Source organism: Limanda limanda, chromosome 12 (genome assembly GCF_963576545.1).
Source record: "Limanda limanda chromosome 12, fLimLim1.1, whole genome shotgun sequence".
Lineage (NCBI taxonomy): Eukaryota > Metazoa > Chordata > Actinopteri > Pleuronectiformes > Pleuronectidae > Limanda > Limanda limanda.
The window spans coordinates 14087147-14100681 of record NC_083647.1 but is presented as its reverse complement, the minus strand read 5'-3'; the positions used below and the strand labels follow the sequence as shown (position 1 = coordinate 14100681).

Sequence of the window (13535 nt, the reverse complement as noted above, 5' to 3'; positions counted from 1 at the left end):
AGATGTTAGGCTACAGGCTGCAAAGAGGAGCTCTTTAAAACACACACACACACACACACACACACACAAGAAATAGCAAAAATGAGGAGATAGGGGGGGCTGTTATATGGGATATTAGATTTCAGTCATGTGAATCTGCAGGAATAAAGAAAAGGGGAAGAGTAAACGTTTAAAGGTGTAAAATCTCCGGGATTTAAACAGTTTATTATGAATTAAAAAAATCCTGATGTTTGTCAAATTGTCAATCAAGTTTAAACCATGTGGCATTTTAGTAACCCCCACATACACACATATATACACACACTCACACATACACACACACACACACACACACACCCATACAGACACACACACACTCCCCTTTTCTCACACACAGACACACACACACACTCTTAAGTGGCTGATTTCCTACCGGTGGTCTATGGGCCATAACACATTTGGCAGGTACTGCAGGTCCCTCGTATAAAAGACGTGTAGCAAAGGCACAGGCGCGGACCCAACTCATCTTAGCTTCACTTATTAAATTATATCACCTCGTAAAATAAACGGCTCCGGTAATTAATAGACTATGAAAGGAGGGGATAACAACACAATGTTCAATCTGAATGTAATTAAGGGGGTGGGCGTCAACCACAATCAGCTGCACTGGCCCAAAAATGGCAAAACACACAGAGATAAATACAAATCCACAAAGTTGTTTTGTTTTAAAACCATCCTGTGTTGTTCTTAGTCTGTTGTTGCTTATTTAAGCGTTGGTCCTGATGAAGTTTGAGCCCTCTAAAGTGGATTAACTTTCCCTCCACTTGTGTTTTTGTGGCTTTACCCTCCACTGACTGTGATTGCTGATAACGCACCGAGCTGCAGTGTGTGCGGTTTGGGCCCCACACGGGGAAGCGTGGTATACATTAAAAGGAGATGTATATTCCGAACATGTTAATAAGGCTTCTTTTTAAAGAGCTCTGTAATAAGTGATTAGTGTTGAGGTGCTGCTCTCTGCTCCCTCAGCTGGAGCGGGAGAGAGGGGCTGTGGGGGCGGGAGGTGGAAGCGCTCCTATTTCAGCCCCTGACGCACTGCCTCTGGGGAGGAAACGGAGCTGCAGACTCAGTGCTGCTCGGCTGTACAGGGTGCAGGGCAGAGGGAGAGCCAATCACCGAAACGCACAGGCTCCCTTTAAGCCTGACATATCTCCAGCAGGAACAAATTGTCCCAACAATCAACATCCCCAATCTGCTGCGCGCATCAGGGGCTGGAGTGGATAGGGCCTGTGTGCCGCGCGGAAGGATTGCGCTTGGATTGCATCGCGACAACAAACTACTGACACGTAAAAAAAAAAAAAAAAAAGAGAGAGAGAGACCAGAAATAAATAACCAAAGGAGAGCTTTCGTTTTGGATACGGACGTTTGGGCTGGAGGAGAGGACGCGGGCATCATGTCTATATTACCGTCCTTCGGCTTTACGCAGGAGCAAGTGGCGTGCGTGTGCGAGGTGCTGCAGCAGGGAGGCAACCTGGAGAGGCTCGGCCGCTTCCTGTGGTCCCTGCCCGCCTGCGACCACCTCCACAAGAACGAGAGCGTGCTCAAAGCCAAGGCGGTGGTGGCCTTCCACCGGGGCAACTTCAGGGAGCTCTACAAGATCCTGGAGAGCCACCAGTTCTCCCCGCACAACCACCCCAAGCTGCAGCAGCTGTGGCTGAAGGCGCACTACGTGGAGGCGGAGAAGCTGCGCGGCCGGCCGCTCGGAGCCGTGGGCAAGTACCGGGTGCGCAGGAAATTCCCGCTGCCCCGCACGATATGGGACGGCGAGGAGACGAGCTACTGCTTCAAGGAGAAGAGCCGGGGGGTGCTGAGGGAGTGGTACACGCACAACCCGTACCCGTCCCCGCGGGAGAAGCGGGAGCTGGCCGAGGCCACGGGGCTGACCACGACGCAGGTCAGCAACTGGTTCAAGAACAGACGGCAGCGGGACCGAGCCGCGGAGGCGAAGGAGAGGTACGTGTGACCAGCGCCGCCTCGCTGCTGCTGCTGCTGCCTCCATCCGAGAGGAAACACTTTAATAGCAATATCTTTTCCACTCGGAATTATTCCTCGGGTCTGAGGCGGGTTTACAGGAATGTGGCTGCGAATAAACAGGGAATAAAAAGGGGATCAGACTCGCAGAGCTCTGACTTTAGAGAGAAGTGTCAACACAGGGATAAAAGACACCGAATTATAGTACACTGTAGATAGATATAGATCGTTGCATAGAATGTATTAGTATTTTAATTTAATATCAGAGAATGGCTTTTATTTGTATATGTTTAAGTCCAAATCAGTTCAGTCCTGGTTTAGTAAACAAACAGCAGTTGACAAATCAAATTGTGATTTCTGCACAAACACCTTGTCTCAACCTGAATCACAGAGATTTAAAATAATAATAATAATAATACAATAAACAAAATAGGAAAAATTAGGTGTCTTATTTAGTAATGATGGATAAAACACAGAAAACAACGTGGCCACATTTCTGGGGATATTTTGACGTACATGTTAAAGGTTAAACCAGGATAACTTACAATAATAACAACCATAAAACTCGTTGTTTACATCGGTCAAATAATCTAATATAGATTAAAATAGACAACGACACCCTAATATGAAATATAACATGTAATTTAAATCAAATGAAAAGCTAAAAATCCGTGTTTATTATCTTCAAGGCCCAGGCCTGTTATTTGGAGTGTTATAATAAACCAACCATGGCTGCTTTCTCATTATTTTTTCGAAACCTTCAAAAATGTTTCTAGCACACGACCCCATCCTCTCGGCCTGTTTTGTAACATTTCCTCTCTCCTGGTTGTCGTTTTCAGAGAGAACAGCGAAAACAGCAACGCAGGCGGCAACAAACAGAACCAGCTGTCCCCGCTGGACGGAGGAAAGTCTCTCATGTCCAGCTCGGAGGACGAGTTTTCTCCGCCACAGAGCCCCGACCAGAACTCAGCGCTTTTGCTCCAGGGTAACATGAGCCACCCGGGGGCCTCTGCTTACCCCATGTCCGGCCTGGGGGCCCCACAGCCGGTCCACGGCATGCACGGACACCCGCACCAGCTGCAGGACTCCTTGTTGGGACCTCTAACCTCCAGCCTTGTGGATTTGGGCTCTTAGAGAGAGGCTGCCAGATTATTTTATTTTACAACAACAACAAAAAAAGACTGAGAAGTGTATGAGATTGAGTACATGTATGAAATAACACTATAGTAGCCTCTACCTTATAATATAGACTGACTTGTCTGTCGTTAAATTTGGTGATAGAACAAAAAAAAAATCCCTTTATGCGCTTATACCTGTGTTATGGCCCCAGCTGAGAGGAGGGGAGTTCTCCTCCTCCTGCACATGATCGACACACCAACGCCACCAGGACCTCTGTGAAACTCAAACACTTAAGTGGACTGACTGCCCCTGTGCTTTATTTATGATATTTTGTTAAGATAAGAGAAGAGTTATGGGAAAAAGCTCCTGCGATGGAAACTAAAGAGGTAACGTTTTCATTAGAGTCATGGTCATTAGTTTCCAATAAAACTAAAGTAACGCATTATGGCTCTGTGTTGTTTCTGTATTGGGAGGAAAGAAACAAAATTGACCACGGCCTCGAAACACGCGAAAAAACGAAATGAATCCATCCACGAATTGATAGTGAATTAAAGGAAATTATTTTATGAATTTGTTTTCCTATTTAGTTATACATTTTTTTCTGCCTCTTGTAAAAAAAAACAACAACAAATTATGTGATGGATTTTCCAAAGAAGCCTTGAAATCTACATTATCCTGGGATGTGTATCTCTTGTTATAAAATATCCAGAGACGTCACGTTGTGGAGATTAGAGCCTGCTCCGCTCCTTATTTAGCTTGTCCACAATAACACTGGTTCATTCAGAATCTGAACATATCATTCAGATGCAGAGTCACAAAGGGAAATGTAATTATACCAGTGTGAGTCAACATCAGCAGCTGTCTGTCTGTCAAGAGGCTGTCTGTGTACACAGGAACCAGCTCCCTCTCCTCCATCATAATAATAATAATAGTATGTGTTTGGCTTGAGGAGAAAGAACGTTTTTTTCCTTGTTCTCTTTTTCGTCATTTTTTAGTTTCACTGCTGCGGATCATTGACTTTTTTTTGTGGCCGTGTTTTCTTTGCTCTCCCCGAGAGTTTGTTCTGTCGGTTCCGGGCCATGGGAAAGAGCCACCACTCCACATCCAGCAGCAGCAGCTCGAATCCTCTGAACAAATAATGGACAAACATCCCCTAAGAGTAACAATAATAATAATAATAATGATAACAACAACAAGAATAATAATAATAGTAACAAAAAAGTAACAAAATCACTGACTTAAGATAGCAAACAAAAAAACAAAACAAAAAAGACCATATAGAGATTTTGATATCTTAAATAAATTCGGATTAATACATATTTATATATCTATCTTGATAAACAATAACATAAACACATACTACTTCTACAAATAATTAAAACAATACAATACAAATAAGTTTTAATACAACCTGATGGACATTGATGGATGTATTTATTGATAAGACTGTTGTGTCCAGAGAGCAGGACTGTGGTGAGGACAGCTCCCCTGGTCCTCTCTCCTGCTCACCCACCACCACCCCCTGCTCTTTGGGCTCATGTCAGGGTAAATTGTTTTGAGCGGAGAGCACCGAGGATTTCCTGAGCATAATCTGAAACAGTTGCTGCCAGCATTACTGCCTGATTGCGAAGATTGCAGGGCTGCAGGGGCTGCAGCGGCCCCGGCCTCAGTGGAGGGACCTTGAGGTATATTCTGCATCCCAGAGGCCTCCCTCACTCTCTCTTTTACCCCCCTCTCTCATATATTCTTTGTAGCTCAGCCCCTCAGGTCTGAAAACACCAGGGGCTGTGCTCCACATCTACACTGCAGCTCTCCATATGGTTGTGTTTGAGTGATGTGTCTGTGAGGATGTCCTCAGCAGACCTTCAGTCAGCGGGGGTTTGGTTGGTGCGTCTGGCTTTGACCTTTAAAACTTATATGCAAAAATCAGTTTTGGGATATGTATTAATATCATTCACTCAAAGAAAAGGATGCTTCACCATGTAAATGTAAAAATGGTTCATTAAGAATTTTACTTAAATTTAAGTACAACATATTCTCCGAGATTATAGACAGTAATAGGTTAATGTGCAGAAAAGCTCCCATTGGCTGTATTATTATTGTTGGTGGGTAATTGTGACGGACGCATTCAGGCCTGTAATGTTGTCGCTGAAAAAACTAAAACTAATATATTTTCGCACTTAATTTACTACTGGGTCATTTAATCTAAGATAATTGATTCTTTTTTATCAGTCGATCATTTGTTTTGTTTAGATTTAATCTGTGAAATAACTGTGACTGTTTGGTGCAATATACCAAAAATGTAGATTTACAGCCTCCGATAATGTGGCTTTAGTCTTATGGTCAAAAGTTAAAAGTCAAAGTTAAGGTTGGAAAAAACTTTGAGTTTTACTTAATAATATTATAATATGATCAGCTAATTTGCTTCATAAGATCTATGGCATGCAAACTTGAGCAAACTAAATTTAATCAAATCTTTATTCAAAGTTTGCAATGACTTACCTTATGTGACATACACACATTTTAACGTCCGAGCGTCATCACTTCAAACTATGAGGGGAACGCAAAACACAAATACACAACCTTCTCATGTGGGGAATAAAACAAATAATTTCTAATTTAAGCAGGTATCTTGTTCATATTGGTTCCCTTCGCTTATTTTCACAGCAACTTAATAACTGTATGTGCTCTGTACCCCAAACACATTTGATCCTATATACATAACATTCATTTCAAGCAGGAATATGAAGAACTTAATAACAAAATGTCAATATTGAAATTTGCATTATTATATAATGATTTCTGGCATAAAAGTTAAATTAACATTGCAGAGAATAATTTACATACATTTTTTACAAGACATTTCCCTGCAAGTCCCACTTTAAATGTTATGACAATTTGTTTGTTTAATGCTTAACATTAAAAATATCAAAAGGTGTTTTTTGCAAAAGAGAATTTTTCATTGTGACCTGGTGAAGCACAGGAAACTTAGATCTACTCCAAATACAGACATATATCAGTGGTAGGATTTTACATGATTATCTACATGTATAAGATCACAAAAACTATAAACGATGCCACTGTTTTGGTCGGTGTGACATTCAGCAGAGGTCGGCAGGGAGCACAGAGGTTTGTTTGGACGTTGTTGGATTCCGACCACAGCAGGTGCCGTGCTCTCTTGGCACACGGTGAGGCTAAATATTCACAAATTAACAAACAGGTGATCACAAAGCCACCAAAGTGACTCCTCATTCCTGTTAATCTAACGACAACATGTCCAGAAGGGTACAGACGCAGCGGGGATTACTCCGGCTCTGAGTCACCTTCAGGATGTGCTGGAGACTAAAATCAATCCAACACGGAAACTTTGACAGTGCTTTTAATCACGCTCCGATCCCTCTCTTCCGAATCCGCAGGGACAACGTCTGCGTTCATAAATCTATCTGCTGCATCAGCCGCGCAGTACAGTGTGTCCTCCTCTCATCAGCCATGCAACAAGTGCAAGTGGATGCTCCTGCCGGTGGACCCGTAGAGGACAAAAGCTGGAGGTAACGTCAGCCCAAAGCAGGCCGTTGCCAGGAGCAACAGCTGCTGATGGCAAACAGAGTCCGAGTCATCAAAAGGCCATTTCATTTGCCATAGGTGTAAGTGGCAGTGGCTCTAAATCAACAGCAGGAAGGGCCCTGACGTGAGCAAATAAACACGGAGAGTAGCCTGCATGAGCCTGAGCGTGAGCCTGAGCGTGAGCTACATGAGTTCAGGCTTTTTTTTCCACAGTCCTGTATGAGGACAAAATCCAAAGCTGAGGAACTTGAAGGTTGAGCTGCGTGGACTCAGCGTCTGTCCTCGGTCTGGTGCCCGCAGGTAGCTTTACATGAGGAGCCGGGTGTGACACAGGCCCAGGTATCCATAACCACAAAGCTGTATGAGAGGAGGGGGGGGTAGGTGTGTGTGTGTGGGTGGTGGTGGTGGTGGGGGGGGGCAGGCGGGTGATGAGGGACAAAAGGATCTTTTCAGGTCTGCCTCAGAAGGGTGGGGGCGGGGGTGTGGGCGGCCGGGGCTGAGAGATTTTCTTACCAATGATGCATGGATCTGACAATGTTCCTGCCTGGTCATACCCAGAGGCAGATGCAGGCCGTGTGTGTGTGCGTGTGGTTGTGTGTGTGTGTGTGTGTACTTTGTGTGTGTATGTGACTGTGTGCGTCTCCATGTGTCTCTGTATGTCAGTGTGTGTGCATCTGTGTGTGTATGTTACTGTGCGTATGTATTTGTACGCGCGTTTGTGTGTGTATGTGTGTGTGCGTTTGAGTGGGTGTCTTTATGTCCACATGTACATATGTGTGTCAGTGTGTATCTGTGTGCGTGTGTGTAAGCATGTACATGTGTCTGTCTGCGTGTATCTCTGTGTTTGTGTGTCTGTGTAGGCCTATGTCTGTTAATTTACATGTGTACACTCTCTGTTCATATCTCTTTGTGTCTGTGTGCCTGTGTGTCTGTGTGTGTGTTTGTGTGTGCCTCTCTGTCTGTGTGCCTGTGTGTGTGTGTGTATCTGAGAAAATAAAACTCACATAACATATCCTGAATGACGTCTGCTATATTTCCATGTTTGAAAAAGAGATCATTACACTGATGCAGCAGCGGCTGCGTGTTAAAGATACCTCCCCCTCACAAATGTAGGAAGCCGTTCAGGAAGCTCATGTGTGACGGAGCTGAGAGAAATATTTGTGTCTTTCTTCCAGTGGGATGAGTGATGTCTGACCCAGGGTTCAGACACGAGGAGGAGGAGACTCTGCCTACAAACCCCAACTATTAGGGTGTTAAATAGCCTGTTCTGTGTCAAATAAAGGACAGCATCATATACATTACCTGACGAAAGGGGAGGAAAGATCGTAATGCATTACAAGAGGAGGAGACAGAGGACAAGATAAGACGTGTGTGTGTGTGTGAGTGTGTGTGTGTGTCTACAAAAGAAGACTTGTATAAAAGAAATGTGGCCAGAAGGCACAGGCTCATATAACAAAACTCTTCCTGAGTCAAAAGCCAGCTCTGGTTGCCGAGAATCAGATATCTATATTTTTGGAGCAGGGAGGGAAAGGTGATAGTGGCATTAGTCTCGTGTTTTTGATCAGGAAAGTGACTTCACAGTCTGGGGTTGTTTTTTAAAGAATTAACTTCTGGGAGGATTTAACTGATTTTTGGAAATGTTAGGTTTCAGCTCTTTGAAGCCAAATTAAAACAGATCCGTATGGTGTCTACTCTTCATTCAGGGTCAATATGTCACCGTACGAGTGACAGGATGCATCTGTGCTTTATGGACTTCAAAGACACTACAATAATAGGAAGATACATTAAAACAGGCAGCAGTGACAGAAATCAGACTGAAAATCACTGGAAAAGACTGAAATCAGTGGAAATAGAAGCACTGGTGTAAAAATCTATTCCAGCTAAATTAAAAAGCAAAATTCCCCTTAAAGAAAATGCCGTTGTGATTTTACTGCAAAGTGTGTGGGAAAATTAAAACTGAACACAGTGCAGCGGTGTTCTGTAACTGTTTTTATAGTTGTAATCGTATCTTTGCCAATTTACAACGGTTAAAGGATCAATTTCAAACTGAAAAAAGTCTGAAAAACCAAACAGCAAACAAAGCAGCCAAACAAAATAAAACCATACTGCTCTTTCCTTGGATGACTGGCAGAACCGACTGTAAATGTCTGCGTAACCCTTAGTTTGCTGACGCTCAGCAGAATGTCCTACTGAAGTTAGTCCGTATAAGACAAACTCAAAGGATGAGACTGGAGATGTTCTGTATTCTTCTTATTGTCGACAAATCCCAAGGAAAAGACAAGAGCAAATCTCTCACACTAACAAGTATTGACTGTGTATCTGAAGCTTGACATCTTATTCCACTGTTCCACAGAGCGCCATTGTTTTCAAAAACGATTTAAATCTCCTCAGCGAAGCCACATCACTGCACTGGGTGACGTGTTCCATCCTTTTGAACCAATAATACACCCCCAAATAGCCTACGCTGTCCTGTCAAGACCATACTACAGTGACTCAGAATAGAATTGTCCAACAATGCCTCTACTTCTGTTTGAGTTAGAGTTTTGTTTAAAACTACAACTGATTCAGGATGTGACTCAACCTTTAGAGAAATATTTGTTTGTGAGTGGTCTTGAAAGACTTCGATCTTTCAGTGGGAACACATGAACTCGGGGCCATGGACACAGGTTAAGCTAGGATGGCCCACATGGTGATGAGCATTCCTCCGCCAAGGCCGAACAATCCTACACACAAGTATCTAGTTCTAGTAGTAGAAATGTAAAAAGAAAAAAAAGGAAGTGGTCTCATGCCCTAAACTATGTATCTCTCATTGGAAACTGTGGGAAAATCAAGATCTGTGTATTATTCTCTGTAAAAATGCTCCTTGTTGCAAAGTTAAAGGATTTGAAAAACATTACAAACCAACAAATAAATAAACAAACACAGACGGAGGTAACCTCTTGACGGAGGTAATTAAGAGGCAGATTCAGTTTTTTGTCTTTTCCCAGGCCTTGTTGCCCAAAATACAAAACAGCATCAAATTGATCCATTAAAGTAAATTTACTGCCTTCAAAATATCATCAACACTGGTTTTTATCACCTACAGCACAGGAAGGCGTTGGGTGTAATTAAGCCTCGAGGGCACCTTTAAAGGAAGAGGCCATAACCAGAGCCATAACGACTGGGTTCAATATCATATAAGGTCACTAGTTTACAGTAGAATTAATATTTAATCATCCTGCAGACTGCCACCACTCTGCAGCTCCTTCTCCTGCTTCTACGTCCGTGAGACTAAACACAGACACATCACTGCTCCAGGCTCGAGGGGCTTTTCGGGGAGGGGGGCCGGGGTGGCAGACACAACAAGAGGAAGTGGTATGGGATATGGGATAATAAAATCTACCTCACACTCCCGAGAGGCATCACCTCACCTATCCCGGGGCTCACAAATAGCTCAAGTAACCAGCCCCCCCCCCCCCCCCCCCACATATCTTAACTCCACACACATGATCCACACCCCTGCTGTGCACCAAACCGCACCACAGCTTCTCTCCACCGGGACCCCGCAGCTCTGAGGAGTTTTCACTCTATTTGTTTGCCAACGTTGGAGTGACAGCGGCCCGAATCCGAGCTGCCATCTCACTCCCCCTCACCCCTTCATCTTTATACTGCAGAGAGGGATAAAATACCCTTCTTGGTTCCATGCAGGAAGGAAAAAAAAGAGAAAAACATTCAGGAAATGAAAGTTGTAACACGATCCTCTGTGTGCCAAACGTCTCCCTGAGCAGGGACAAAGGCCCAGAGAAAAAAGCTGCTGGGCCTATTTTAGCCTGCAGATGATAGAGGGACAGAGAGAGAGGGAGGACAAGAAAAGACAAGGCGAGAAATTACAGTGGGAGAGGGATTAAAAATCAGGGGTGGGGATGAGCTCCAACTATTTCTTCAGACAGTGGAAGAGGAGGATGAAGAGGAGGAGGAGGAGAAGGAGGCCCAAGTCGTGATGAACTCATCTGTGCAGAAAACTCCTGCAGCCCTCTGTGCACGGAGCCCCACATCCCTCAGATATGCACCAAGCAAAATAAACTTCCCATTCCGGCCCTGCAGTGTGTTTTCCAGCGGGCCGCTCCTGAGAGAAAGACTCTACGACTCCTCATGCAGTGCTGACAGTCCAGTCGAGTGTGTCAGAGATGAGGGCAGAGGAAAAGAGAAAACTTATTTTTTTTCTCCCTCGTTCTCTCTAACCACTTGTATGTCATGGCTGATCATCCTGGCAGCAGAGGCAGGAGGAGGAGGAGGAGGAGGAGGAGGAGGAGGGGAAATGCTCCACTGGTCCTCTCGCTGCTGACTGGTGCATTTGTGGCATGGTGTCAGCGGCCAGTGGTAATTACCAGGCTCTCTCTGAGCTGCAGCTACACCAACGTGCCACCGGCTCTGGTATGCCAGCTAAGCTCTGTTATTAGGCACAGAAGTGCCACTGCACAGTAGGCAGCGGACCTCAGCCCACAACAAATCCATCCATCTATCCGTTTATCTATCTTTATAATGAATGATTGTTTTACTGGGTTTAAAGTAAAAGGCTGAGGGGCTAAATTATAGGATCTTTGTCGTATGGGAAGCAGTTATCACGTGAGGCAGCTGTAATCATGGGCACTGTAACGTCTTTATTAAAGCTAGTCGGTACAGTTACAGTTGTAGAAAACTTTGGAAGTGACTTACTCATCAGAGACGAAGAATTCCTTCTCATCATCCCGAGTCTTCAATCAGACTGTTGGAGGAACCTGAAGAGAAGTGAAGCATCGGTTAGCCGCATTGATCCTCTCTGAAATCTGTCCCAAAGAAATTCATCATTATTTCACTTTATTTCATGCACATATATCAAGATGTTGAATGTTTTACTGGTCAGTTTTTTTTATGTGTCTTAAATGAATCTTTCAAAGTAAAACTCTCACGAGGATATCTTTAAATAACCATGATAACACATTATTTCAAAGATTAAAAACCCAAATGATTGAGTAATTGAAGTGTTTGAAACATTTTTAGTCTGGATAACATTTACAAGTGGACATATTTCATCCATCACATAACAATGTTTATATTCAAATGTCAGCTTTAGAAATTCGAATAACATAACAAACGATAGCACAGTAAATACACTTTTGTGCAGAATACAAATGCTTAAGTACAACCAGTACTGTGATACTTAAAACGTCCCAATAGAAACAATAAAAACAGCAGTAAAACTTCATCAAGCAGCTTGTTTCATAAAGTAGCTGATTGAATTCCTCTTGTGTTTACTCATAGTGATAAAGTTTTTATAGCCACTTATGGGACGTAAACTATTGTTATCACATCTAAAGCTCTTCCTTCTAGCTTCGAGCTGGAAAACGTAACCAGATTAAAAGATATATCATTTTAAAGTTATCTCCCTTTTTAGTCATCCACAATCAACAGAACAGTGAACACTACTGTATAGAGGCCGATTGTAATCAGAACTGGGGTAAATGTTATATTACCATGAGGTCATGGGTTTCTCTTACGCTAACTGTTTTCTATACAGTTAAAATACCGGCGAATAAATAAATACTGTTACAAGAAATAAATAGACAAATAAATAGCAAAGCATTTAACCCGCTTGGATCTTCAGACTTTACTGTACATATCAATTCATTCCTTTTAATATAGTAAGACGGATTAAAGATGCATCGTTGTATTTAATCAAGACAAAACTTGAGAATATAAATCCTTGATTTTTGCTTTATATTGTGTGACTAAAAAGTCATTTAGAAGAAATGTAGTAACATTGTGATGTAGAGTGATGCTTTATAAAGTGTCAGAGTGTGAGTGTATAATGTTTAGGTCACCGACACTTAGAGGTGGGTCAAGATTAGATTCACATTAACTAAGAAAGGAAGAAAAATATGAGCTGCAGATGCCAACAAGATGTTTTATAGGAGACACAGACTGGATTCTATACGCTTCCCTCCCTCTGACTCCGACTTTGTCAGGTTTATAACCATATGACCCAAGAGCATGACTGAGAAAGGCTCAAGGTGCTGAACTTAAACTTGGCGACAGCTGCAGAAACCAGAGACCAGAGAGTTTAAATATAGACCCTTAAAATCCCAGCCGGTGCCCTCGTCCTGCTTTAACACTTTCTTACACATGTGCGTTCACACTCTCCACTCAGTAATGCTGTACTCTCGTTTACACCAGGGACAAGAACCTTGCTGCTAGTGGAGCTATAGTTGGTTTGTGTAAAAAAAAACAAAAAAACACCTTGATTTAAACACATTTGTTTACAGTTCAAATTGTTCTTACACTGGTTTAAATAATCATTCATCACAAGCAGGACTCAGACGTCACTGTTAGAGGTGGAAAAAACTTCAGTGAGAAACATTATTTTTCATTTGATTCAAATCAGTCACGGTGTTACTCTCTGAGACCTTTTATAATAAATGGTTTATTATCTACTAATGCATTCAAATGGGACGGTTGTCTCATAGCCTGAGGCTGTTGCACTTTAGAGTTGTTTCCTCTTTATCATGACTTGTGTGCACCATGTTGTGGCCATAGAACAGTACTACAAATACAGGCTTCACATACGATATATGAAGTATTTTTTCCGATTCGTAAACTTAAGGCAATTTGGCTTTTGATATTTCATGAATAAAATATCACAACATGTATGCAAAACTTATATGTGTGGAAGAGGTGGCGATTTCATCAGGAAATAAATTATTTAAATTGGGGAATTCCAATAGGATTTTTTGCAGGAAGGAAATGGACACAGTTAATCCTCGACCCACATATAAGATATAGAAATGATCATTGAAAAGGTTTGAAAAGAAAAGTTTTCAGATTGAAGA

General features: G+C 42.7%; 1 protein-coding gene across 1 annotated transcript; it reads left to right on the top strand.

The window, feature by feature from the left end:
- The first annotated feature begins 1426 nt into the window (after window positions 1-1426).
- Window positions 1427-3141, top strand: LOC133015806 (homeobox protein six1b). The gene is made up of 2 exons (XM_061083078.1): window positions 1427-1989; window positions 2847-3141. The coding sequence occupies exons 1-2, from the start codon at window positions 1430-1432 to the stop codon at window positions 3139-3141; spliced, it is 855 nt and encodes a 284-aa protein (XP_060939061.1). The 5' UTR covers window positions 1427-1429.
- The last annotated feature ends 10394 nt before the right edge of the window (window positions 3142-13535 follow it).